The following is a 24398-nucleotide window of genomic DNA, read 5'->3' on the forward strand; positions in this document are numbered from 1 at the left end:
AGAGGGTTTCTTAATAGATGTCCAAAAACTTGAGCAGGGTATAAAGGAAAACAAGTCTGGTGGTTTCGTAGAAATTGGCATTACGTCGTCGAACGTGAGCGGAAGAGCCGAAAGACTCACTCACCGCTCAGTCCTAGAGACTGCCCGACGCAGCCAATGAGTGGCCGACCATATGTAGCCTAACGGCAGCTGTGCGCACGTCCGCAGCGAGCACGCCCCTCCAAGTCCCCGCCTACCTAAGACGAAAGGGCCAATGAGACGCGTGGGTTGTGAGATTGCGGCGGCTGTCGAGTAGGCGTGCCCTGTGAATGGCCGCCACGAGAATCGAGCTGAGTGCGAGCGCCAGGCGGGGACAGAGGCCGACGGAGGGATGGTCGGGTGGGAGAAAGGGCTCCGAATCCACTTTGAGCCGGGGAGTTGCTGGCTGCAGGAGGTGAGATGGGTTTGGCGCTCCCCTCCGCTCCTTTCCTTCCCCTTTAACCTCTCTGTGGTAAACAGATATTGGCCGCGCCCCCTTAGCGGGGAGGAGTAAGACGGGGTGAGGCCGCCCGCACTGGTTTTTTTGCCCAGGCGGACGAAGTGGACCCTTGCAGCGCGGTCCTGTGCGTGTCTGTTCAGAAGCCCCACTGAGCTCCTAGGTTATTGTGTGTAGGATTGTCCCATTCAGCTGCAATCCCAAACACACTTACCCGAATGTAACCTCCATTGGGGCCTTCCTCCAGGTACGCTGGACTAGATAGGACTGTTAGTCGGGGTGATAAAATAACCCGGTATTACGCATGTTTACTCGGAAGCAAGTCCCACAGTACACAACGGGGCTTATTTTTAAATGAGACATCCCTTCCCGGCCTCCTCGCTGGATATGGGAAAGGATGATGACACTCAGATGTCATCCTAGGCTTGTTTACCTAAGAGTAAGCCCCATTGATCATAGTGGGTCTTTCCCCCCAGGAAGAAACCTGTCCAGGATCGGTTTGTAAAATATTTTCCTTCCCTCTGTCTTTTTAAATTTTATTTATATGGGGTTTCTTACCTGTTCTTCACCATAAGGCCCTAGGGCGGCTTGTAACAACGGAACAATCATACACATTTAAAATTTAAAAAATTATGCTTTCGAATACCAGTTTCTGGAAACCGCAGGAGGGGTCCTTTTGTGCTCACATTCTGCATCTGATTGGCCACTGTGAGAACAGGATGCTGGACTAGGCGAGGCACTGGCCTGATTAAGCAGGCTCTTTTTATGTTCTTAAAACAATATGAAACCAATATAGTTTAGTATTGGAACAGTAGTTTGTCAGGGTACCTCTGGGTCTCTCTCTGTAACTAGTAGCCCCTTGACTGTGTTTGTAACTGGGTGCTGCTTATAAGTAGAATAAGGAACAAGTCATTCATTTCCCCATTTTAACTAAAATTCTCTTCCACTTCCCTGCTGCATTTACATAGCCTTGTTCATTTTTGAGATACAAGGAAACTTAACAAACTACTGACTTTGTTAGTTGTCTGGGAATTAGTTTTTTGCTAGAACAAATGTAAATATTTATTTTTTCAATATCATCCAACTGTGTTGTTGCAAATCAAATTCAATATGCCATTAACAATTGTAAAATATATTATTTTTCTGATGCTGGGAATGTAAAGACCAGAGCTGCAATCAGTCCAAGGCCATTGTCTTCAGTGTATATTTGTGGGCTGTATGTGTAGTCTGATACACTTACCTGAGAATAAGTCCCATTGAACTCAGTGAGAATTACATTGGTAGACACACACAGGGTTGCTTTGTAAAATGCATATCTAACCATGAATTAATATTTGTTATGAATATAAAAGATATACATGTTTTCCTTTTGCAGGAGGATGTTGATGTTCCAAATAGACGTGTTCTTATTACTGGTGCCACTGGGCTTCTTGGCAGATCTGTGTATAAGGAATTTAAAGGAAATAATTGGAATGCTGTTGGTTGTGGGTACAGTAGAGCCCGACCAGTGTTTGAGCAAGTTAATCTTCTAGATACCGCTGCTGTTCATAACGTCATCCAGGATTTTCAGGTGAGATTTGTGGAAAGAAGGGGGAAGTAACTAGCCTCTATGTTTCTCAGAAGGATTCCTCAGTAATTTGATGTTCATTGGTCATGTAAAGCTTCACTATTGATGTTCCCAAATAATGCTGTAATGGTCTCTAGGAATAATAATCTACCTTTAACTATCTCAACAATATGCAACCTTCTTTATGTATATCTTTTATGCCATGTTTCTGTTTAATTTCCTGTGCAACCCTTAATAGTCCCCAATTTCCATATTTAGTTACTTTAGTACCTTCTATGTATGAAATGTGTGCAATGAGGAAAAAGTAGTGTTGCAGGATTTAAAAAAATATATATTTGATGTGTTTGTTGCCCTGGGTTCCTTCAGGAGGAAAGGCGGAATATAATTTGAATAAATAATAGCCTTGTACAGTAGTCTAGGAAGGCATTATTGTTGGTTCTTTATTTATTATTTGATTTATATCCCGCCCTTCCTCCCAACAGGAGCCCTGGGCGGCAAGTTGTTGTTGTTGTTGTTGTTAATTGCCCTCCCTTCACCAGTAGTTCCCAGGATTGGTTACAAAATCTAAAATTCAGTATTAAAAAGAATTAAAACATAATTCAGAATAACACTGTAAAATATGTAGGGATCTTCACCTGTTCCCCAGTTTTAAATTTTGTGCCCAAGAAAAAGTGGAGAAAGAGCACCTCCAATGAACAAAGCACAAAAAAAGGGGGAGGAAAGACTTCAGTGTTCACTTGTACAAGAACCCTTTGTTGTAGCTCAGTGTGTTTCAGAGTACAAGGACTCCTTCAGGAGCTTGAGAACCGTGAGAGTTCTACGAATTCAAAATCTGAATTCTTAAAATCTAACTAAGTTCAGAAACAGGTTGAGGAAATGTCTGACCAATAAGTATTTTTGAAAATATCTGTTGAGCCTATGTGTCTTAGTCAGAGATAATCAGGAGTCAATTACTCTTCTAATGGTAAAAGACTATAGCAGCGAAACTGTTTCCTACTATTTCCATGAGCAGCATGTATTTGGTACAACTACTTGCTTGTTATATGCTAATTAAAATAGGTGTTTAATTTCCAGCCTCATGCGATTATACATTGTGCAGCTGAGAGAAGGCCAGATGTTGTAGACAGTCAACCAGATGTTGCTTCTCAGCTCAATGTGGCTGCTTCAGGGAACGTAGCAAAAGAAGCAGGTAAAAAAGTTTGGATGTGTGTGTTCTCCGGAAGTATTACTTTGGATGCATTTTATGTGGCATTCCAAGCATGGGTAGTACATCTAAAGTTAAATCCTACCATGAGAAATATAGCTGTTTGAATAACATGCCTTTGAAGGAGGTGGATAGTGGGATCTGGCTACAAGTTGTTGAATTGAATTCTGGACTAGAAAGACTTTGGTCTGATCTAGTAAATCCATTCATGATTTTTTTTAAAAAAAAAATTATCTTGAAGATAAAGGGAGTAACTGCTGTGTATTTACATCATATTGCTTGAATTTCTTTTTATCCTAGCTCAGGTAGGAGCATTTTTGATCTACATTAGTACAGATTATGTATTTGATGGAACAAATCCTCCCTATAAAGAGAATGATGCACCAAATCCCCTAAATCTCTATGGCAAAACTAAACTAGAGGGGGAAAAGGCAGTTCTAGCAAATAATGAAGGTAAGTATAAAGTTGCCGCTAGTAAGTTTTTCTTTAATCGTTGAAGCTTGAAGTGTTGCTCTGTTGTTCTTGCCTGTTTTTGTTCTGCTGTTAGTGTGTTGCCAAAGCTTCATGTGGCAGTAATTGGCTGTGTGTGTGGAGGGGAGTTGTGCTTATGAATTGTAGATGTTTGGCCACTGTGAGAACAGGATTCTGGACAAGTTGGGCCATTGGCCTGACCCAAGAGGCTCTTCTTATTTTCTTATGCATGAAAATGTTAATGTTTTATATTTATTTTTAATGTATAGTATATGTAAATTTATGGTTTTAAATGCAGTAGTGTAGTGACAAATTCAGAAGAGCAGAGTCCCCTCATGTTAGTCACAGCCATGCCTGCTCCAACCTTTTTTGCTGCTAGGTTGAGAATGAGGTCCTTGTCAATGTCTTCTCCCACAACAGCTGTCCCTAGGGACCAATAAGCACGAAAGGGGAGAGTTTTAGCTACTGAAAAGAGTCTTCTCAGTGGCTAGCTCATCTCCTTCACTCTGATTGGCTCCAATCAGCATGAAAGGACAAGGAAGTATGTGAGAAAACTCTTCTCAGTGGCTTATATGCTCCCCTTTCATGCTGATTTGCTCATAGCATGATGGAGACATTGGGACTCTGCTGGGATCCTGCTCCCAAAAAACTAAGGGGCCTGATACCCCTGAGATCCTGGACACCCCTGTTTAAATGTAAGTTGCATGGAGACCTTGTTAATGAGTGACTTATAAATGTAATTAATAATGATGATGAATAATACAGGAATTAGTAATACTAGGAAGTTTAAAAGGCCATCTTTCAAAGGAACGAACAAAAAAGGATGGAGGTTACAAGGAAGTTGAAAGGAATAATCGGAAGAGTTAAGTCTCTTCAGGAACTTTGGAGGTTATGGAAAACTTATATCACTGACTCGGAAAGGTGCAATCATATTTTATTTATTTATTTATTTGTTTGTTTGTTTCATTTTTAGACCGCCCATAGCTAGTAGCTCTCTGGGCGGTGTACAAAACAATAGCATGATGACAGCATGGTTAATGAGCAAACTACAAAAGACCAAAGTTTTCCTTTTTTAAAAGTAAAAGCCTTGTTGAAATGAGAACAATAAAAAGGCATGAACTCTTGCAAGACAAATGTAATTTGATAATAAACTGCAAAGAAAAAAAAGTGTAGAGTTAGTTCAGGACACCTTTCCTTCCCAAACAGTGGGAGGCATTTCTTTAGTCAATTTCTTCTCTTTTTTTTTTTCAATAATTTTTATTCAGATTTTCATAAAACATACAAGACAAAATCATAGAACATTCAAAGACAAAAAACAAAATCAAAAATAGTTAAACAAAAAGAAAAAAAGAAAAAAAAAAAACAAAAATAAAAAATAAAGAGTAAAATATTGACTTCCCATTTGTCAAAGATCAAATCAGTTATAAGTCTATAATATATAACAATCCTGTCTCTTAAGTCATATTATAAAATCACTTTCCTCCATTAGTTATCTTACTTAATCATCAAATCTCATAAACATTACTTTATTCTTTCCACAAAAAGTCAAAGAGAGGTTTCAATTCTTTAAGAAATATATCTATCAATTTTTTTTTCCAGATAAGCATATCGATTAATCCATCTCATTACTAATTATGATAATCTTATTGTCATAACCATAGTCAAAATAAACATTTCAATTAATCCATCACATCAGAATCTGTTAGGTTCAGTAATTTCAGTAGCCATTGTTCTATTATCCCTATTAGTTCCATTTTCCATCTTCCATCTTCAGTAGTCTTGTTAAGTCCAGTAATTTCAGTATCCAATCTTCCATTATCAGTATTCCATAATAATCTTGCTGTCAAAGCCATAGTCATATAGTAAGAGTCTGATGGGAATTACCTCTATCCCAAATATTTTCTTGCCATCCATTCTGAATAGGTTGCTGAAATACTGCTGTAAAATCATATCTCTGTTCTTTTTTTCAAAATACACTGGGTCATCTCTTGAAAGTTTTTCCATTGTCACATGGCTGCAGTTAATTCCATAGATTTTCTCTATATTGGGCTCCATCACATCATTCCAGTCCAGAAGATTATCCATGCCATTGATAACTTTATCTCTAGAATCTTCATTAATTTCTTCAGAGATAACATTGAGTTCCAAACAATAGATTTTATTTCTAAAGTCCATAGACTCCAAATCTTGTTCCTGTTCCACGTTTGTTCCAATCTCCGGGATCTCCTCTCTCACAGGGACCCCTGTTCCAGTCTCCAGGGTCTCCTCTCTCACAGGGACCCCTGTTCCAGTCTCCAGGGTCTCCTCTCTCACAAGGACCCCTATGTCTTTAATCTCCTGTGTCTCCAAACAATAGATTTTGTTTCTAAAGTCCATAGACTCCAAATCTTTTTCCTGTTCCACGTTTGTTCCAATCTCCGGGGTCTCCTCTCTCACAGGGACCCCTTCCAGGGTCACCTCTCTCACAGGGACCCCTATATCTTTAATCTCCTGCTTCATTTTACTCAATTCAATTTTCAACTCCTTACAACCCTGTCGCAGGTTTTGTTTCGTTATCTCAATCTCATCCATTATTTTCTGAAACATAGTTATTTCCAGCTTCTCAGCCACTTTCTTAATTGCCATTTTAAAAGAAAAATATAGGAAAACCACTTCTTATTTCAGCAACAATTGGGTTAATACTCCAAACTTGGTGACATCACAGTATAAACAGAGCAGACAGCCTTATCTCTCCATGCTTAAGTAAACAAAATGCAGTTCCCAGGATCGAAACAATTAATGGCGGTCGTCAGGAAACAGATTCGTCAAAATAAAATAGACCAAAAAGAGAGTAGTCTCAGACAATATAATATTCTTCAAAATAAAAATCTGGAATAGAAATCCCTCTTCTGTGTATATCTTTAGAATGCAAATCCAGGACAGCTTTTTGCAACAAAAACAGAGATAAGCTATTAATTAGTGAGTAGCAGAGAGAAGTTATGGCTCCCCAGTGAGATGTCAAAAACCGATCAATCTGGCAAATCTCTTTTAAACAGCAACAATTTAAGTCAAGTAAAAGAAAAATATAGAAAGAAGGGTGCTTGCCTGTTAGTGCGTTCTCTCTTAGAAGATAAGATGAACGTTCGCTTTATCAGATAGAGCTTGTTGTTGAAAATCCGTCCCACCTTCGTCGGCTGGACCTCGTCCCATAAATTAATGAGATCTGGTCGTCCCAACAAAAATAGGCTTTGAGGTTAATCTCTTCGTTTCTCCCTACCCGGGAGAAGTTTAATCAGTCAAAAAAAAAAAAAAATCTGACTGATATATCTGAATAAGCTTCTTTTGAGGCAGGAGCCCGTCTCAAAAGCAGGCACAGGCTAAGTCACCCTTCCCGGAAGTCCTAGTCAATTTCTTCTCCTTGCATGTGATAATAATCCATCAACAGTTATATTGAGATTTGAACTCCTGAAACACTTGCTAAACTAGGGGTAGATAACCATAGCTATATTGCTAGAGATGCAGTGCGCTAAAGTATATGATGATGCTTGTTATAGAGTTGTTCTCTGGCAATTTCTCTTTGGTGTGAGCTTGGCAATAGAAACTTTCACCAACCTGGGAGTCTCCAGATGTTGTTGGATTGCAACTCCTAGCTGTATTGGTTGGGGCTGTTGGGGGTTGTAGTCCAACATCTGAAGAGCACCAGGTTGATGAAGGCTGGGTTATAGGTTTTATACTGGCAAGCTAGACAATAACCTCAGCATCCTAAGGATTTTATAATACAGGCGGGCCCCACTTATACGGCAGGTTCCATTCCGGGCCCCTGCCGTAAAGCGGAAATTGCCATAAAGCAGAACCCCATTGAGTATAATGGGGTGCGTCACGCAAAAATGCCGCAAAAGCAGCTTTAAAATGGGGAATGAAAGCCACCTCATTAGCGGAACGCCGGGAAATGAAGCGCCAGGAAGCGGGGCCCTACTGTAATACTAATGCCCTAGAAATTGAGAATTCTGTTTATTTTATTATCAAGAGCAAAAAGGAAATAAATACAAGCAGAAAAACCATCATAACCTACTGTACACTGAGTAGTAGGAAAATATGCTTGACAGCATTGTTTTAAATTTTTTAATTGTTTTTAAAAGATGTGTTTTCAATTTGTATATTTGTTTTTAATGTTTTTAGTTACTGTAAACCGCCCAGAGAGCTTCGGCTATGGGGCGGTATACAAATACAATAAATAAATAAATAAATAAACACTACATAAGAGCAGAATAAGCCATAAAAATGGCAGTCCAGCCTTCTTCCAAAGTATTTGGAGCATATGAGGATATGTCACTGGCAGATCTAAGGGTGTATCCTATTCTTTGACCCTCAGCTTCTCATTTTTTTTACTCTTTGTTTTGCCTCATTTTATAATTTTTAGGGTTTGGTACTGGAAAGGGGGATTAACAGTAAGTGAGGCCTGTGTGCTGAAGGGAAGGGATGAACAGTACGGGGGAGGTGATGGGGGGAGGGATGTTTTGGGGTGGGGGAGGGGCGAGAAAGGGAAGAGCTTGAAAATCATAATACCCTTCTGTAAATCAGTGGTGTGGATACGTCCAGAGTATTATGTACTGTTCTGGTTGCTCCACCTCAGAAACTTTTTTTTAAAGTTTATATCCTGCTCTTCCTCCCAAAGGAGAAATCATATTGTGGAGCTGTAAAAGGTGCAGGAAAGGGCAATAACAATGTCCATGGTTTATAGAGAAGGTTAGAGCACTTTCTCTAGAAAGAAAAGCTAAACTGTTCGGGGAATTTTAATTTAGAGGAAAGCTGACAATGGTAGGGGGAACATGACACAGGTGTATTCGTTATGAATGAGTTGCAGAGAATTTATGGAGAGAGACTTTTTTCTTCCCCTCAAAATATATGAACTATATATGATGTCAGCCGATGCTAGTAGTTCCTGGCTCCGCTGAGGCAGAGCTCTGTTCTGCGATTGTTCATTGGCTGGGTTATCATTAGAAACAAACAGCTCCCTGCCATCAGTATTGTCTACTGATACTGTTACCAGAAGCACTGCTACATTTTGTAGCAGTGCAGAATCCAAAGGCTTTGTTTTGTTCATGCATAATAGGCAAGACAAGTTGGTTGGTCCCAGTTGGATCCGAGTTCCTTTTTAAAAATGTAGATATCACTACTTCTTTTTTTAGTTTTGAGGCATAGTAAGTGGAGGATGCATTATCAGGAGCACCCAGTGAATGGCTACCAGCTTTAGCTCACCAGTCTGTGTGCAAGTGGATTTTTGCAGTCAGCATGTTTGGAAATAGTTGTCACTTTCTCTGGCCTGGTAGTCAACTGCGGGCATGTAGATCATTCTCATGCATTGGTGACACAGATAGCAATTTTTCTCTCTCTCAAGAAACAGTGAGATTTGTGGTAGGATTACGGTATGTGTTTTCAATTTGTATATTTGTTTTTAATGTTTTTAGTTACTGTAAACCGCCCAGAGAGCTTCGGCTATGGGGCGGTATACAAATACAATAAATAGATAGATAGATAGATAGATAGATAGATAGATAGATAGATAGATAGATAGATAGATAGATGATAGATAGATGATAGATAGATGATAGATAGATGATAGATAGATGATAGATAGATGATAGATAGATAGATGATAGATAGATAGATAGATAGATAGATAGATAGATAGATAGATAGATAGATAGATGTGGCCTTACAAAATTATTTCTCTTCTGTTTATTGTTTCTAAATTATTGTCCATGTAGATCCTGAGTATCTTTTCTATTGGACAATAAGGTGCTGTTGGTGTAATTAAGTACTACTTGCTTGCATAATTGTACATTATCAGAAGTTTTCATTTGAAATCTTCTTGGCATCCACACAGACTGATGCCTTTTTCCAGGGATCACATAAGTAGACTTGCCTTTTTGAGGTAATAAGGTGCCTTGTAAATAGTTCAAAGATAGTTTACTTCTTTTTCTCTTCAGGCGTAAGGTTTAAGGATTTTCATTGTTCCTGTCCATAAATGCAGTTTTGTATTTATAGCTTTTCTCATCTTCTAGGTGCTGCTGTGCTTAGGATTCCTATTTTATATGGAGAAGTTGAAAGTTTGGAAGAGAGTGCTGTGACAATTATGTTTGATAAAGTGCAATTCAATAATAAATCTGCCAATATGGACCACTGGCAGCAGAGGTTTCCTACCTATGTCAAGGATGTTGCCAGTATTTGCCGACAGCTAGCAGAGAAGAGAATGCTGGTGAGAAGGTTTTTAAATAATCTTGACTCAGGATTTTAAAGATTCCTTCACATATTATCATACATATGATTGGTAAAGTACTTGTGACTCCATGTTTTTATGGTATACGCAAGATTTCAAAAATATTGTGTGTTGTATCCAGTAGTAGCTTTGCAGTAGTGGAAGCACTTCTACTGCAAGGTAAAGCATCCCAGTTTCACCAGTTCCCCCCTACCAATTGCAGCCCTCTGTGTCATATCCATAGTGTCTGATTCAGGTGAGGCTGTGTTAGTGTTTGGACCAGTGGCTGGATGCAGTGATGGGCTGGATGAGGGCCAAGAAACTGAAGCTGAATCTTGATAAAATGGAAGCTTTGTGTGTAGGTGCATTCTGGGTTTGAGAATTAAGTAGATGGCCTTCTCTAGACAGGTTAGCACTTTCCTTGAACAACAGATGAGTAGATTTCAAGTTGTCACTAGAGACTCATATGCCCTTAGTAGTAAAGAGTGCCTGTGCTCACCTCTGACTGTATCACCAGCTCTGGCTTGTTTTGGATTGGGATAGTCTCGTTAGAGTAGTCCATGCTCTGACAACCTAATGGTTGGACTACTGCAGTGCACTATACAGAGGGCTTTGAAGATGGTCAGGAAGCTGCAGGTGGTGCAGAATGCCTTTGCCCATTTCTTTGGGCGGTGAGATGGGATCCTGCTTCACTGATCCTGAAAACACTGCATCTGGCTGCCAGTGAACTGTTGGGCCAAATTCTAGGTGTTGGTATTACTGTACAAAGTCTTGAATGGCTTAGGACCCAAGAACTTAAATAAGTGCCTTCCCTAGTATCAGCCAACTAGGCTGATGCTTTGAGATCTGCAGGGGGGGCCTGCTTGTTGTGTCTTTGGCGAACATGGCTCATGGGGTCGTTACATGAAGCACAGTCTTTTCATTAGCAACACCCCAGTTGTGGAACTTCCTCCCTGGTGAGATCAGATTGCCCCCCACATTATTCTCATACGTGAGCCAGCTGAAGACTTTACTTTTTCCAACAAGCCTTAGATTATACAAATAGTGTTCCTCCTATTGTTGACTGGCATTTTGTATTATATATTTTTTGTATTGTTGTTCTAACTTTGTTTTAATGTTGCATTCTTCTCTCATGAGAGGGCGGGCAAGTTATAAGCAATGAAACAATATCTCACACTGTTTCAGAGGGTCCACAACCCTCGGGAGAAATTTTTTAGGGGCATGAGGAGGGCTACACTGAGTAGGAGGAATTGGTGGAGATCAATATGCCCTCTCTTGCGCAAGTGGAAGTGCCACCATTGGATGAAAAATGGAACCCTATATAAACTGCCATAGCAGGCTTGTAACCAGTGCTGGGGTGGCAGTGCTTGCCTATATTGCTGCTGCTCACAGGAAAACAGAAGTGACAAGGTCAGCACGGTGCAAACACACTGGCAGAGCCTGTACAGTGCTCCCTACGATCCATGTGCACCACTCCAACCTCGCTGCCGCTTCAGTACTTCCCCTGTATCTCCCTAGTAAGCAGCAGCAACAGGAGGCCAGGTGAGTGCTGCTACCCCACCCTGCTGATCACAACTGCTTGTAACATGCCTGTGAATGCTGCAACATAAGAAGTACTATTCAGTTCAGATTTAGACTGGAGAAATACTTTGTAAAATTGTAAGTATTGTAGAAATTATCTTTTTATACATTAATATCCTGATTGGTATTTTTATCAGGGGCTGGAATGATGGAGGTGGTGTCGGCAAGGGGGGATTGTTTGTGGTGGTGCAAAAATGTTGACAAATTAGATAGCTGGGAAAAGTGAAGGCATTCTGCCTCCCTGATGACACAATGCATGGTGCTTGGATCCACCATCAAAAAGGGCTTTCCTGTAGAGCTACCCTTTCCCTGAACATGTTGTTCAATATACCTTGTGTCTCATCATCAGTACATTGAGCGTTTTCCTTCCAATGGTAGAGAGGCAAAGGAAACTCAATCCGATGTCATGAAACAAACAAAAGATAAAGACAGCTTCTTAGGATCCTGTACAGTAGGGATATCTCACATGGTGCCCTCCGGATGTTTTGATGTACAGTTCCCATCAGCCCCAGTCATCATGGCCAATGGGATGGCAATTGGAAGCTTAGAACATTTGGAGGGCACCATATTAGCTACCCCTACTGCAAAGGCTTCAGGTACTATAGGTGTCCATGGTGCGTATTAGTCAGTCTGTCAGTCTAAATGCTGTGTATTCAGGAGCTATCCGTTTAAGACTAACTGAACTAGGTAGTTGCATCCAGGACTCTGTGTTTAACCATCAGAACACTTGCCAAGGATGTTTAAGTGAAGGTGTGTTTTTACCCATTCTGTTGACCCTGCATCATGATAACATTATCTTGGAATGATAGGTGTTAATTGAAGCAGAAATCCTTAGCAAGCAAGGTCCAGACATTGTTTATACACAAGAGATTATAATAGCCCTTTAATAGATATTTGAAACAAGATGTGTGAACTTTTGCTTTCTAAAGGAAGAAAACTGCAACTCAGAATTTCTTACAATGCATGGAACTGATGTAGTCCTAGAAGAATCTCAGCAATTGGGTGAATTACAGTGAAGTAGAATGTAATAGAGAAATGGGAAGATATTTGGTGTATTTCTGTTGCAGAAAGGATGGTGGACCATAGCTTCATCCAGCAAAGCAATAATTTTGTTCTTATATGGAGAGAGATTTGCTTGAAATGGAACTTAAATCCTTTTTACATCAAATCTACTACTCGAAGAACTGCAGAACTTAGAAAAGGGCCAGGGATATTGGTTGTCTTCTTTAGTATAGTATCCCATTAACATTATTATAGACAAGGTGGCCAACAGCGGATGTGTTTCCTACATGTTTTCTGTAATTGCCACATGGCTAAGCGAACAATTCAATAGCAGGGGCAAAATAAGTTGGAAGAGGGCATATAACAAAAAATGCATTTTGAAAAATCTTAAGAGTGAGCTAAAATTGCATGTTTTACTGTGCAGAAAAGCACAAGGCCAGGAATTGCAATTGGGCAGAATATTTGTTTATGGGGGGAAAACTATTTGAGTTAGGTTGTGCGAATTTTTGTCATCAGCTTTGAAAAGATTGTATATGACATCTTCTGCTTCGCAAAAATGAATTGTCTAGATAATCCAGAAATGTTAGATTAGCCTTAAAGGGAATGTTCTCCAGCATTGTTAGTAGCATTTTTCTCTATGTGTATTTAGCGCAGTAAAATGTACAAGGATGTAAACTTTGTACATTTGTCTCTTTCTTTAGGATCCATCCATAAAAGGGACATTCCATTGGTCTGGTAATGAGCAGATGACTAAATTTGAAATGGCGTGTGCTATGGCAGATGCTTTCAACCTTCCCAGTAGCCACTTAAGACCAGTAAGTAATAGTGTATAACCCATTATATACAGAGAGACAAACCAAATTACAATTGGTGAACATTTTTCAATTATTTTATATTGTACTGTATAATATTATTCTTGAAAAACATCTGCCTTTGTCTGGTAAATTTAGTGAGGGGGTTTTTTTTTGCACCTACCTCTTTCTCTTACACTGAGAGACCTAAATGTCTTCAGAGCTCCATTATCTCTTATATCTCAGAGACAACTGGGGAGCTGGTCACTTTGGCAAGGCTCCTGTCATCAGACATTCTTTATGAACAGTGTGTTCAGATTCAGGGTTCCTGTCACCCTGCCCTTAGAGTGCAGTCGGTAGTTTTCGTGTTATGACACTGCTACTGCTGCTGCTCCTTTGGCCTGCCTTCCTTTTTGCCTTCCTTCCCTTCCCAATTCTTCTAGGCAGAGCCTGCCGAGCTGTCACACTAGCAGTTCCTTTACTGGTTACAGTTCACTCACCGTAACCCCTCTGTAGTCTCTCTGCTACTTCCCTCCTTTTGTTGCATGTTCACCTCACTTCTCTTTTGTCCTCCCCTTCACAGTCACACCCTATCTACTTTTCACCAGTCCATTCATTTCCTCTCCTCCATTCACACATTCACTCCTTTCTCCTTCCATCTGCTCCCTGGTTTCCCACCTTCACACTTTCGCTGACTCTGCTTCTTTTTCACTCGGCCCTTCTCTTGTTCATCTGCTTTCCTGTGTACTCTCTCCTTTCTTTTTCTGCCTGGGACCCTCTTCACCTGCGCTGCCAACTGCAGCTTTATGCATCATGTCGACACCCCGCCAGCGCTCATAATCCACCCCCACATTTCCAGGCTGCTGAGGTCCACATCCTGAGGTTCCTCCCATCTGTCCCACGCAAGCTGTGGCTCTTGTCTCCCTTCACGCTTTGAAATAATGCAAATTGCTAAATGGTTTGTGTGAGTTTCTTTCTACTACTTTGGAATTATTATTTTTTTGTCTCTGCCATTTCAAAGATAACCCCATAACTGTGCAAGCTAGAAACTTGAGCTGAGATTCAGAGAGCTCAGAGATAATTCCCTTCTGACTACAGATCCTTACTCTTCATTATATGAGTCTGAAGTGTCCTTCTCCCTTAGCTTTGGAACGGAATACACCTTCGGTAGCCGTAGGTGACAAGGAGTTGCATGCAGGCAAACACATGGAATTCCATGTTGGCATATGAGCAGGCTGGCAGAAGATGGATGGAGGGTTCTATTCCTCTTCTGCGCCTAGCACAGAAACCAAGCAGGTTGCCAGAGGAGAGAAAAACTCTCCTCCACATCCAGTGTAGAAATGCAGCAGGCTCTTGGGCCCTTCTATGCCATCCCTCAGCAGGCTAGTACAACGTTTTTGTAGGCTAGTAATTGGTGGGGGGAGGATGGTGCTCGTTCACAAGGCTAAAGTGGAAAGTCCCAATGTGCATGACTAGCCTCTGGACCCCTATTATATGTAAACAAGTGATTTATCCCCTTTTCCATGCTAGCAAACACTAGAATTCACTGCAGAGTACTATACTGTGGGGAAGCATTTAGAATATCACACATTGCAGGGCTGTATTGGAGTATTTCCCTAAGAAGATATGTCTTTTTTTTTGTTCTGTACAGTGTATATATCTGCCTTTTACTGCTTATTTTTATTTTAAAGATTACAGATAGCCCAGTAGTGGGTGCTCCTCGTCCCAGGAATGCTCAGCTTGACTGTTCTAAACTACAGATGTTGGGCATTGGGCAGCAAACTCCATTTCGCATTGGGATCAAGGAATCACTTTGGCCTTTCCTTACTGACAAGAGGTGGAGACAGACTGTCTTCCATTAGTTTGAAAATATTTTAGTATATGTACGGTATGAGGCACTTTTTTTAAAGGGGGGGAAAACTAATAGTTTTGTATTGAGTGCTCTATGTTGCAAGTTTAATTCAATCAGGTAAAAAAATGGTCTTGCACTAGTGAAATTGTAAGATATGTTGGCAAAAAAGAACCTTGTTTGAAGTCGGTGTTTCTTTCTATTCTGTCACTGGTTTACTTTAAATATTTAGCAATCTAAGATTACTACAGCCATCAGTAACGGTTGAGATGAGGTTCTCTTTTCTGAAATATACAGTCGTCTTATGTGTCTGCAATTGCTCAAAAATCTCTCTTTACATTTATTTCTCTTAATTGCCAAAAGAATTAGAATAAAGCACAGGATTTTTGTGTTTCTTTTTTGTTAAGCTATTCTGATGTGATTGAAATGGAAGTGAAAAGCTTTGGAGTTTGCTTTGCCTTTACTACAATCAAAATCTTCTAAAGTAACACTTTATTTTTGCAATTAATATATAGCTTTGATGCCGGAAAGATGTTCTGTATTTTGAAATTTCTGCTGCTTTCTTACATTTGTACGATACAGTTCACATACCTTTCTCACACATGCATGCTCTTATGAGCGTACTGATTCCTTAGTTTGCAGTTCAGGCATGAAATATAAACATTCTCCCTGTCTTTTTCTTGCTGATGTTTCTGAGAATACAGGGGGGGGAAATAGATCTTCTAATTAATCAACTAGTTTACATATCATATTAGCATTGCCATTGTTTCTGTTGGAAAGAGAGCTATAACAATAGAATTATCCCTAGTTGTTCCTTCTCCATTTCATATATGCAAATAGGGTGGCTCCATTAGGTGTTTGTACCAGTCAACTACTGAGGAGAAAATGCTATGCTTACCATTGAGAAAGTTTTAAACTGTTAATGCTGTTTGGCATGAATCTCCAGCTTAAATGGCAAGTTGTCTTTGTTTGTGTAAATTTTGTGTTCTCACTTCAATAAAGTGTTGGAGTTTATGTGTTGCAAACAAGCTTTGTACCCAAACAAAACAAACCAGGCAGCTTGTGCCAATCATATATTGCCTGTCTTCTCTTCCCCCCACCTCCACGCCCTGACCTTCCAAGGTAAAACATTCATAAAAAGACCACAAATTTTGAGTGGTGGAGCAAGGGAGAGGGTGTCCTTCTAAATATGTCCGGACAGCAGCATTCAGATTCATAAGACATCTTGAAACCATTCTTACTCCCATTCTTTTCTCAAAAGGACATACCCTAACTTGTTTGTCTTAGTCTGAAATCTTGATATGCACTTGGTAAGTTATAAATGCAAAATTACATTAAAGATGTATTACTGGCATGGTATTTTGTGTCTTTCTTTAGCATCTCTTATTGAAATTTCTGGCTGTGTTTGTTTTTAGGAAAGCTGTTGTCACTGAAGTATGTCTGCATTTAAATGTTTTATAAATTTCATCCCCCAAAATAAAAAGTCAGCAGTTCATCACTGCCATTCCTGCCAATTTTCCAGTAGGCTAGTTGAGAACATGATTACAGAATATAGAAATCTAGTGCTGATACTGGGATTTTAAGGACTTTCAGCATGGCACTTGTGATGTTCCTGTATTAATGTATATATGGTAAGTGCTGTTTGTATAGAAGATATGTGGTAAGTGGAATGAAAGAGGGGGGAGTAAATGAGCAGTAGAATGCTGGATGATTGGCTGAGTGTTTGGATGGCTGAGAGTATAAATGGAAGGATGACAGTTGAATCTGGGGGGACGTGAGTGGGTTGTTTTGGTGGAGTTTGGAGGTGGGTGTGAGTTGGTGTATGTCAGGAGAGTGTGGAGAAAGAGGGAGGTGGAGTTCGGATTAGTAATAAGTCAAATATCACAGTAATAGATGAAACCATAAGCTTGTAGATAATTATCAAAGTTATCTTGTTATTAATGTTATTTAATAAATACTATTTTGGTTTACCGAAGGCCTGATCCTTGGCTGGGGTTTCACAGACCAGAAGGGAGGGTAAGGTAATAACCAAGGCTGAAGGGAAACAGTAACAAATGGTGGCAGCGGTGAAGAGGAGAAGATAACATTATAAGTATCCAGAGCAACCCTGAGTTATGAGTTATCTGCATTGATACAAGGGGGTTGGGAACAGCATAGGCATGCAGTCACGAATGTAACCGGATAGAGAGACTCAGGCAAGGTCTCTGGGAACATTGGTTGTAGAACGTGACTGGTGGTGCTGCCTAGCAGGGGGATCTATTGAGATCTGTGCTAGAGCGGAGAGAGAAACCATAAAAAAGGACAGTCCGGACTGGTGGAGTCCCTGGTGGTGCCTAGTGAAAGGCAGTAGCCACGAGCAGGTAGGAACCTGACAGGGAGAGCCAGGGAAGGGCGTCACAGCACTCAGCCTTGCCTTAACCTGAAAAGAAGCAGGATATGAAAAACAAGCAATTTATGACACACTGGTCATGTGTATCATGCAAACTACAAAAGGTTGTGCCATTTGGGTGGTGACTCTATTGCAAAAAATAACTTCAAGTAATAACGTTTAATGTTTATTCACTAGGAGGCAAAAAACCTTGTGGTTTAAGATTGTACCTATAGCCCACAGATATTTCTATCAAACTTTAAAAAGCAGGGAAATTGGGTAGCTATATAGTGAATGCACCAGGGGAGCAGGAGACCTCACCACCTCTCTGATATATTGTAGTGCCCTACAAATTTTTCAAAATGCAAACACTCTAGTCTTTCACTAGAGTGGATGTATACTATAGCCAGTGTGGATTTTTCACATTCTGCAATGTTAAATTGAAAATGACTCCCATGCCATTCTGATGCTTCCCATAAGGTCATTCCAAGACGAAACCTTACAAAACTTATACTCCTGAACTCAGAAACACTTGCTTAACAACCCTCTCAATTTCCATGGCAATATACAAAACAGTCGGGGAGAACAGAGAGTTCGAAGTCTAAAGAGAGAAAAACTTCAGAGCCCTTTTGGACATTTTTCTCAAGAGTTCTCATAATCTGTTCAAATTCAGTAAAAATCAGCCATGTTCACAGAGGACCTGTAATCCTGTTACTGACCTTGCCCCATACTCTGACTTTCATCTTCTGCAGTTTAAAAGTTAAAAAAAAATGCCTGGCTGATTTTTAATTAATTTAAGAAATTTTGCATTGAACTAAATGATAATGGGAATGGTCAGTAAGAACAAACTCAGTTTTCTAAAAGCCAGACTCACAGCTGCTTGGCTTGGCTAATCGGGGCCACACCCACACCAGACTTCGATTTCACTTGAGACAGTCATGGCTTTCCTCAGAATCCTGGGAAGTGTAGTTTGTGAAGGGTGCTGACAGAGGTCCAGTGGCAAGAGTGGTTTAACAGTGAGCCACTCTGATTAAATCTCTGTGAGAACAGGGCATCTAGCAACCCTCAGCACCTTTCACTAACTACACTTCCCAGGATTCTTTGAGAGAAGCCATGACTGTTTAAAGTGAAATAAAGGTCTGGTGTAGATGCTACCAGGGATAGCTTTGGTTTAAATTTGGGTGGGAAGCTCTGCCTGCTGTAGAATAAAAAGGTGGGGAAAACTGAAAAGCTGTGATACTATTCACAGTGTTTCATTTTGGAAAGGAAAGGGTTTTTCCCTCTGCCCAGGGCCCACCCATCCAATATCTTCCCCTCCCCCGCTGCTACCCTCCGTGCCCTCCTCCGGGTCAGTGTTTGACTATGACCTGGGAGACGAGTATTTGAATCCCCACACAGTCATGAACCTCACTGGGTGACTTTGGGCCAGTCACTGCCTCAGAGGAAGGCAATGCTAAACCCCCTCTCAATACCACTTATTACCATGAAAACCCTATTCATAGGGTCGCCAAAAGTTGGAATCGACTTGAAGGCAGTACATTTTCTAACATGATTGCACAGAAATAAAACCCAATGAACTCAAAAAACTCGGTCCGTTTCTGATTGAACACAGCCTAGAGCTCATTTTTGAGCCTATCATGTGGCAGTGATGGCAGCAAAGAAAATGCACTTCTCTACCATCATTGAATCTGCTCAGTGTTGTCTGGTGATGCTTTTCCAGGTGGTCCGGGGTCTTTTGGGTTCTGACCCTACATTAGACCCTGAGCCCTAAGGCGCTCACCGTGACATTTTTGTGAGGCACTTTGCAGATAAAATTGCTCACATTCGGACTGACTTGGACTCCTCTTTAACTACAGTTGTGCCAGATATCCTCGAAGCTTCCTCTGGTCATTTTTCAAAGGATACTTTCAGCTTGTAAAACCTGAGGATGTGGACAGGATTCTGGGAGAATCGAGGGCCATTACTTGTTCCCTTGACCCTTGCCCATCCTGGTTAATCAAATCTGCCAGAGGGGGAGTGGCTGACTGGTTGGCATATTTAGTTAACACCTTCCTAAGGGAAGGTTCTATGCCAACATTATTGAAGGAGGCTGTGATAAGACCTTTGTTTAAAAAGCCTTCATTAGACCCTGTGGATCTTAACAACTTTTGCCTGGTCTCTAATCTCCCCTTCCTGGGCAAGTTGAGTGAAAGGGTAGTGGCTGCTCAGCTCCAGGTTTTCCTGGATGAATTGGATTATCTAGACCCTTTTCAATCAGGCTTCAGGCCTGGTCATGGGACAGAGACTACCTTGGTCGCCCTGCTTGATGACCTACGCCGGGCATCAGACGGAGAGTGCATCCCTGTTGGTGCTGCTGGACCTCTCGGCGGCCTTCAGTACGATCGACCATGGTATCCTTCTGGGCCGTCTAACTGGGATGGGATTAGGAGGCACTGTTTTATGGTGGCTCTGGTCCTACCTGATGGACAGGACCCAGAAAGTGGTGCTGGGAGACTACTGCTTGACTCCCTGGCTGTTGGCCTGTGGGGTACCGTAAGTTTCCATTTTGTCTCCCATGCTCTTTAACATTTATATGAAACCGCTGGGAGAGGTCATCAGGAGATTTGGAGTACAATATCATCAATATGCTGATGACACCCAGCTCTATCTGTCCCTACCACCTGATTGCAGGGAGGGAGTGCTCATCCTAAACCGGTGCCTGGAGGCTGTGAAGGGCTGGATGTGGGCTAACAAACTGCAACTTAATCCAGACAAGACGGAAGTACTGCTGGTCAAGGGAAAAACTGCACCAGGGATGGGTTGCAACCTGTTCTGGATGGGGTTGCACTCCCCTTGAAGGAGCATGTTGCAGTTTGGGAGTCCTCCTGGATCCTGCCCTGCTGCTGGAATATCGGGGCTGCACTAGCCAGGAGTGCTTTTAGCCAACTCAAACTGGTCTACCAGCTGTGTCCGTTCCTGGAGGCAGTTGACTTAGCCACAGTGACATCGAGGCTTGATTACTGTAATGCACTCTATATGGGGCTGCCTTTGAAAATGGTTCAGAAATTACAGTTGGTTCAAAATGCAGCAGCCAGAATGTTAACTTGTGCACGGTGCAGGGAGCATATCACCCCTGTGCTTTATCGACTCCACTGGCTCCCAATTTGCTTCCGGGCCCAATTCAAAGTGCTGGTTCTGATCTTTAAAGCCCTAAACAGCCTTGGACCAATGTACCTGAGGGACCTCTTACACCCGTATGTACCTGCCTGGGATTTAAGATCATCTGCCTCTGTTCTCTGTGTGCCTGGAGTGAAAGACGTTAGACTGACAGGCATGCGGGAGAGAGCTTTTTCAGCTGTGGCCCCCAAGCTTTGGAACACCCTACCCCAAGAAGTCCGCTCTGCTCCCTCTCTGATGGTTTTCCAGAGACTTCTGAAAACGATCTTCTTCGGGAGAGCCTTTGGGAGGGACTGAAAGTAGAGCAGGTAGGGTACTGAGAGTTGTTAGACACCCTATTCCCCTCACAGAACTACAATAAACAGAAGAGGGACTGACTATTAAACTACTCAGGCTGCTGGAGCTTTGTCAGGGGAACAGGAATCTCCTAACCATTGTCAGCACCCTTCACAGATGACAATTCCCAGATTCTTTGGGGGAAGCCATGGTTGTTTAAAACGGAGTAAAGGTCTGGTGTAGGTGTGGCCCCCTAATTAGCCAAGCCAAACAGCTGTTGGTCTGGCTTTTAGAACACAGAGTTGGTTCTTACCACTAGGGTAATTCAGAAGTGTAGGGCCCCTTCATAATAGTCACAGTCATGTTTCCTTCTAAGGTTATACAACCATCCAAAATTATAGAATAATCTGGCAAGGCTTGAATACTGCTTTCTGCTGCTCTATTACTGTCACCATTTGACTGCCCTTTCTCCCTGTCAGAGACATTGCTTGAATTACTGGATTCAGTGTCTCCTGCTACTATCAAACTGCTTGTTGATGCAGATGGGATGCCATCATCAGGATTCACTATCTCTTCTGCAGTTACAGTATTCTTACTCTCTACAACTTGGCTTTTTGAAGTAGGTACTAATAGGAACTCCTTTCACTCTGATTGGCTCCAGTCAGCAAGAAAGAAGCAAGTTAGAAGACTCTTCTCAGTGGCTATCACACTCCATTTTCCTGCTGATTGGCTCATATGACTCTGGAGATACAGGGACCCTGCTCCCAAAAAGGTAAAGGGTCTAAGGCCCCCTGAGACCCTGGAAGACTACATCCTTGGTTCTTACTGAGCATGCCTACACTATCATATCTCTCCAATGTTAATTTTTTAAATTAATTAAAAATCAGCCATGCATGTTTTTTTAACTTTTAAACTGCAAAGGACGAAGGTCAGAGTAAGGGGCAAGGCCAGTAATAGCATTACAGGTACTCTGTGTGCATGGCTGATTTTTAATTAATTTCAACAGATGATAAGACCACTGACAAAAAAAGTTCATCAGTTCTGGAGTTTTCCCCTCTTGTTTTAGACTTTGAACTCTGGATTCTTTCTGAGTGTTTTGTATATCACCATGAAAACTTAGAGGGATGTTAAGCAAGTGTTTCTGAGTTCAGGACTATAAATTGTGTATGGTTTTGTTTTGAAATGAGTTTATGGAAAGCATCCAAATGGCATGAGGGGTATTTTCAGTTTAACATGGTGGAATGTGAAAAATCCATGCTGGCTTTAGTATACAGTCACTCTCGTGGCTGTATAATATAGATTTTCCCCCAAGAAATATTATCGTAGAATGGGAAAGGACTTCAAAGGTCATGTAGTTGAACTTCCTGATGCTACACTACTACTGTTACCCAGATAAGTGACCATCCAGCCTTCACCTGAAATCCTCCAATGAAGGAGAGTCCTTAGAAGCAATATTTTCTGTTGTCAAGCAGCTTGTAATGTCAGAAAGTTTTTCTTAATAAATCATTTTTCATGTAATTTGAAGCCATTGGTTTGGGTTCTACTCCGGAGCAACAGAAAATAAGTTTGCAAATATGTGACATCCCTTCATATATTTGAAAGGTGGCTAGCATATTTCCTCTTCATCACTTCCTCTTGAAACATACCCCAACCCACTCCCTTGCTTCAGAGGACTCCAGTGAGACCTGTTGTCTAGCAACTGTCAGCCAAGTAAGCCCAGCTACTCAGCCCCATCCCCTTGTCTCAGAGATCCTCGATGGGAGCTGTTGCCTGGCAACTGCTAGTAAGGGAAGACTACTTCCATCATGGACCAAGTTCTAGTTACCATCTCCCACATCAATGAGAGGCTACAGGAACCCCATTCGACTCTCACTTACTGTACTGCTTGTTCCTCAGTCTGAGATGTGACATCACATGCTAACAACTCCAGTTTGCATGCATACACCACATGGGATGCAAGAGAATAAATGGGCAGGGGAAATTCTGATTATTAGAAAAGTAGTCAAGAGCATTCCTGTGTTGCAATGCATTGTCTGCTTGACCTTAAGTTAACCAAATGTAAACAAAAGTCTTCAGAAGAATGCAATCATAAAGTTGCTATGTTAAAGTTCATTAGGAAAATTCAAACATCTAAAACAAAGACGGAATGGCTGTCTTGCTATGGGAAGTAACTGTTCCTATACGTGGTTAAACAATTCTTTCTATGCAGATTTCATGTCTCTCTGTAGTAAAATTAATCTGTTATTTTTATTCCATTGAGATTAGGGCACTTTTAGGTTGTATTATGCACTGTAACTGCATTTTCTCTTATACTGTATAAAACAGTCTTCTCTCATCTATACACATTTTTACATCAAACGTACCTTTTTTTTTTACAGAGCTTCCACACCTTTCACAAAGTAGGCTGTAGCCTAGTTAAGCTCTTGTCACTAACTTTGTTAACCTTCAAAATGTCACAGCAGTGTGTATGTAACAAGCGTACTTCGCCTTTCCTTATTAATGTCTTATTACTAATCTGTTTCTTAGACATTAGTCAAATAGCACAGGTGCTATTTGAAGCCTTTTTAAAGGTAACTTTTATGCTCAGTGAATGGTACGGATCCATAATTTCCCCCCATAGGCTTCTGTTATGAATATTTTAAAAGCAGCTTGATTTATACACCTTGGCCCTAAACAAATGCTGAAACAGCTTTCAGCTTCTCTTTTTCATGATGCATTTTAGATTGTGAAAGTGAACCTTAGCTTCATAAGTTCTCTCCAGCAAGCATGTTAACTCATCTGCAGCAAGCACTTTTTGCAAGATCTTGGCATGCATCATCATCATCATTATTTAATAAATGTATTATTGCATTTATATGCTGCCTTTCCTCTAAGGAACTCAGGGTGGTGTACATGGCTCTCTTCCATTTTATCATCAGTTAGGATGAGAGAAAGTGACTGGCCCAAGGTCATCCAGTGACCTTCATGGCTGAGTGGAGATTTGAATCCTGGTCTGTCACATCTGACACTCTAAACACAACATCACACTGTATCTGCTTTACGTATGCTCTGCTTTTACTTGATTAGTGGTCAAAGTAGCTCATAACAACATAACATATATGGATCAATAAATTGTTAAATTTTAAAAATGAAACACTAAATGGCAGCAAAAGACTGAGAGGGTTTTAACACAGTGGCTCCCAATCTTTAACCCCACAGACCACTTGAAAATTGCTGAGGCTCTTGGTGGACCACTTAATGATTTTTCTGCCTGTTTTACCAATTGTAATTCACTGTGCTAGATGTAGAGTGTTAATTGTATTTTTGTTTCTTTTAGATCTTATATTGTATTTTATTGTATTACAATTAGAATTCCATATTCCATATTCAAATTGTGTTATTCACAGAAATGCATATCACCATGAAGCTCACGGACTACAG

The 24398-nt window shown here is 41.0% G+C and overlaps 1 protein-coding gene across 2 annotated transcripts; it reads left to right on the forward strand.

The window, feature by feature from the left end:
- The first annotated feature begins 246 nt into the window (after positions 1-246).
- MAT2B (methionine adenosyltransferase 2 non-catalytic beta subunit) lies at positions 247-16537 on the forward strand. 2 transcript variants are annotated; one of them, XM_061616769.1, is made up of 7 exons: positions 247-433; positions 1851-2045; positions 3117-3231; positions 3547-3699; positions 9762-9955; positions 13240-13353; positions 14132-14311. In XM_061616769.1, the coding sequence occupies exons 1-7, from the start codon at positions 371-373 to the stop codon at positions 14264-14266; spliced, it is 969 nt and encodes a 322-aa protein (XP_061472753.1). In that variant the 5' UTR covers positions 247-370; the 3' UTR covers positions 14267-14311. The 2 variants fall into 2 exon arrangements, with proteins under 2 accessions (XP_061472753.1, XP_061472752.1); XM_061616768.1 differs by lacking the exon at positions 14132-14311 and adding an exon at positions 15021-16537 and having other exon boundaries at positions 251-433.
- The last annotated feature ends 7861 nt before the right edge of the window (positions 16538-24398 follow it).

This window comes from Rhineura floridana, chromosome 3, assembly GCF_030035675.1.
Source record: "Rhineura floridana isolate rRhiFlo1 chromosome 3, rRhiFlo1.hap2, whole genome shotgun sequence".
Classification (NCBI taxonomy): domain Eukaryota; kingdom Metazoa; phylum Chordata; class Lepidosauria; order Squamata; family Rhineuridae; genus Rhineura; species Rhineura floridana.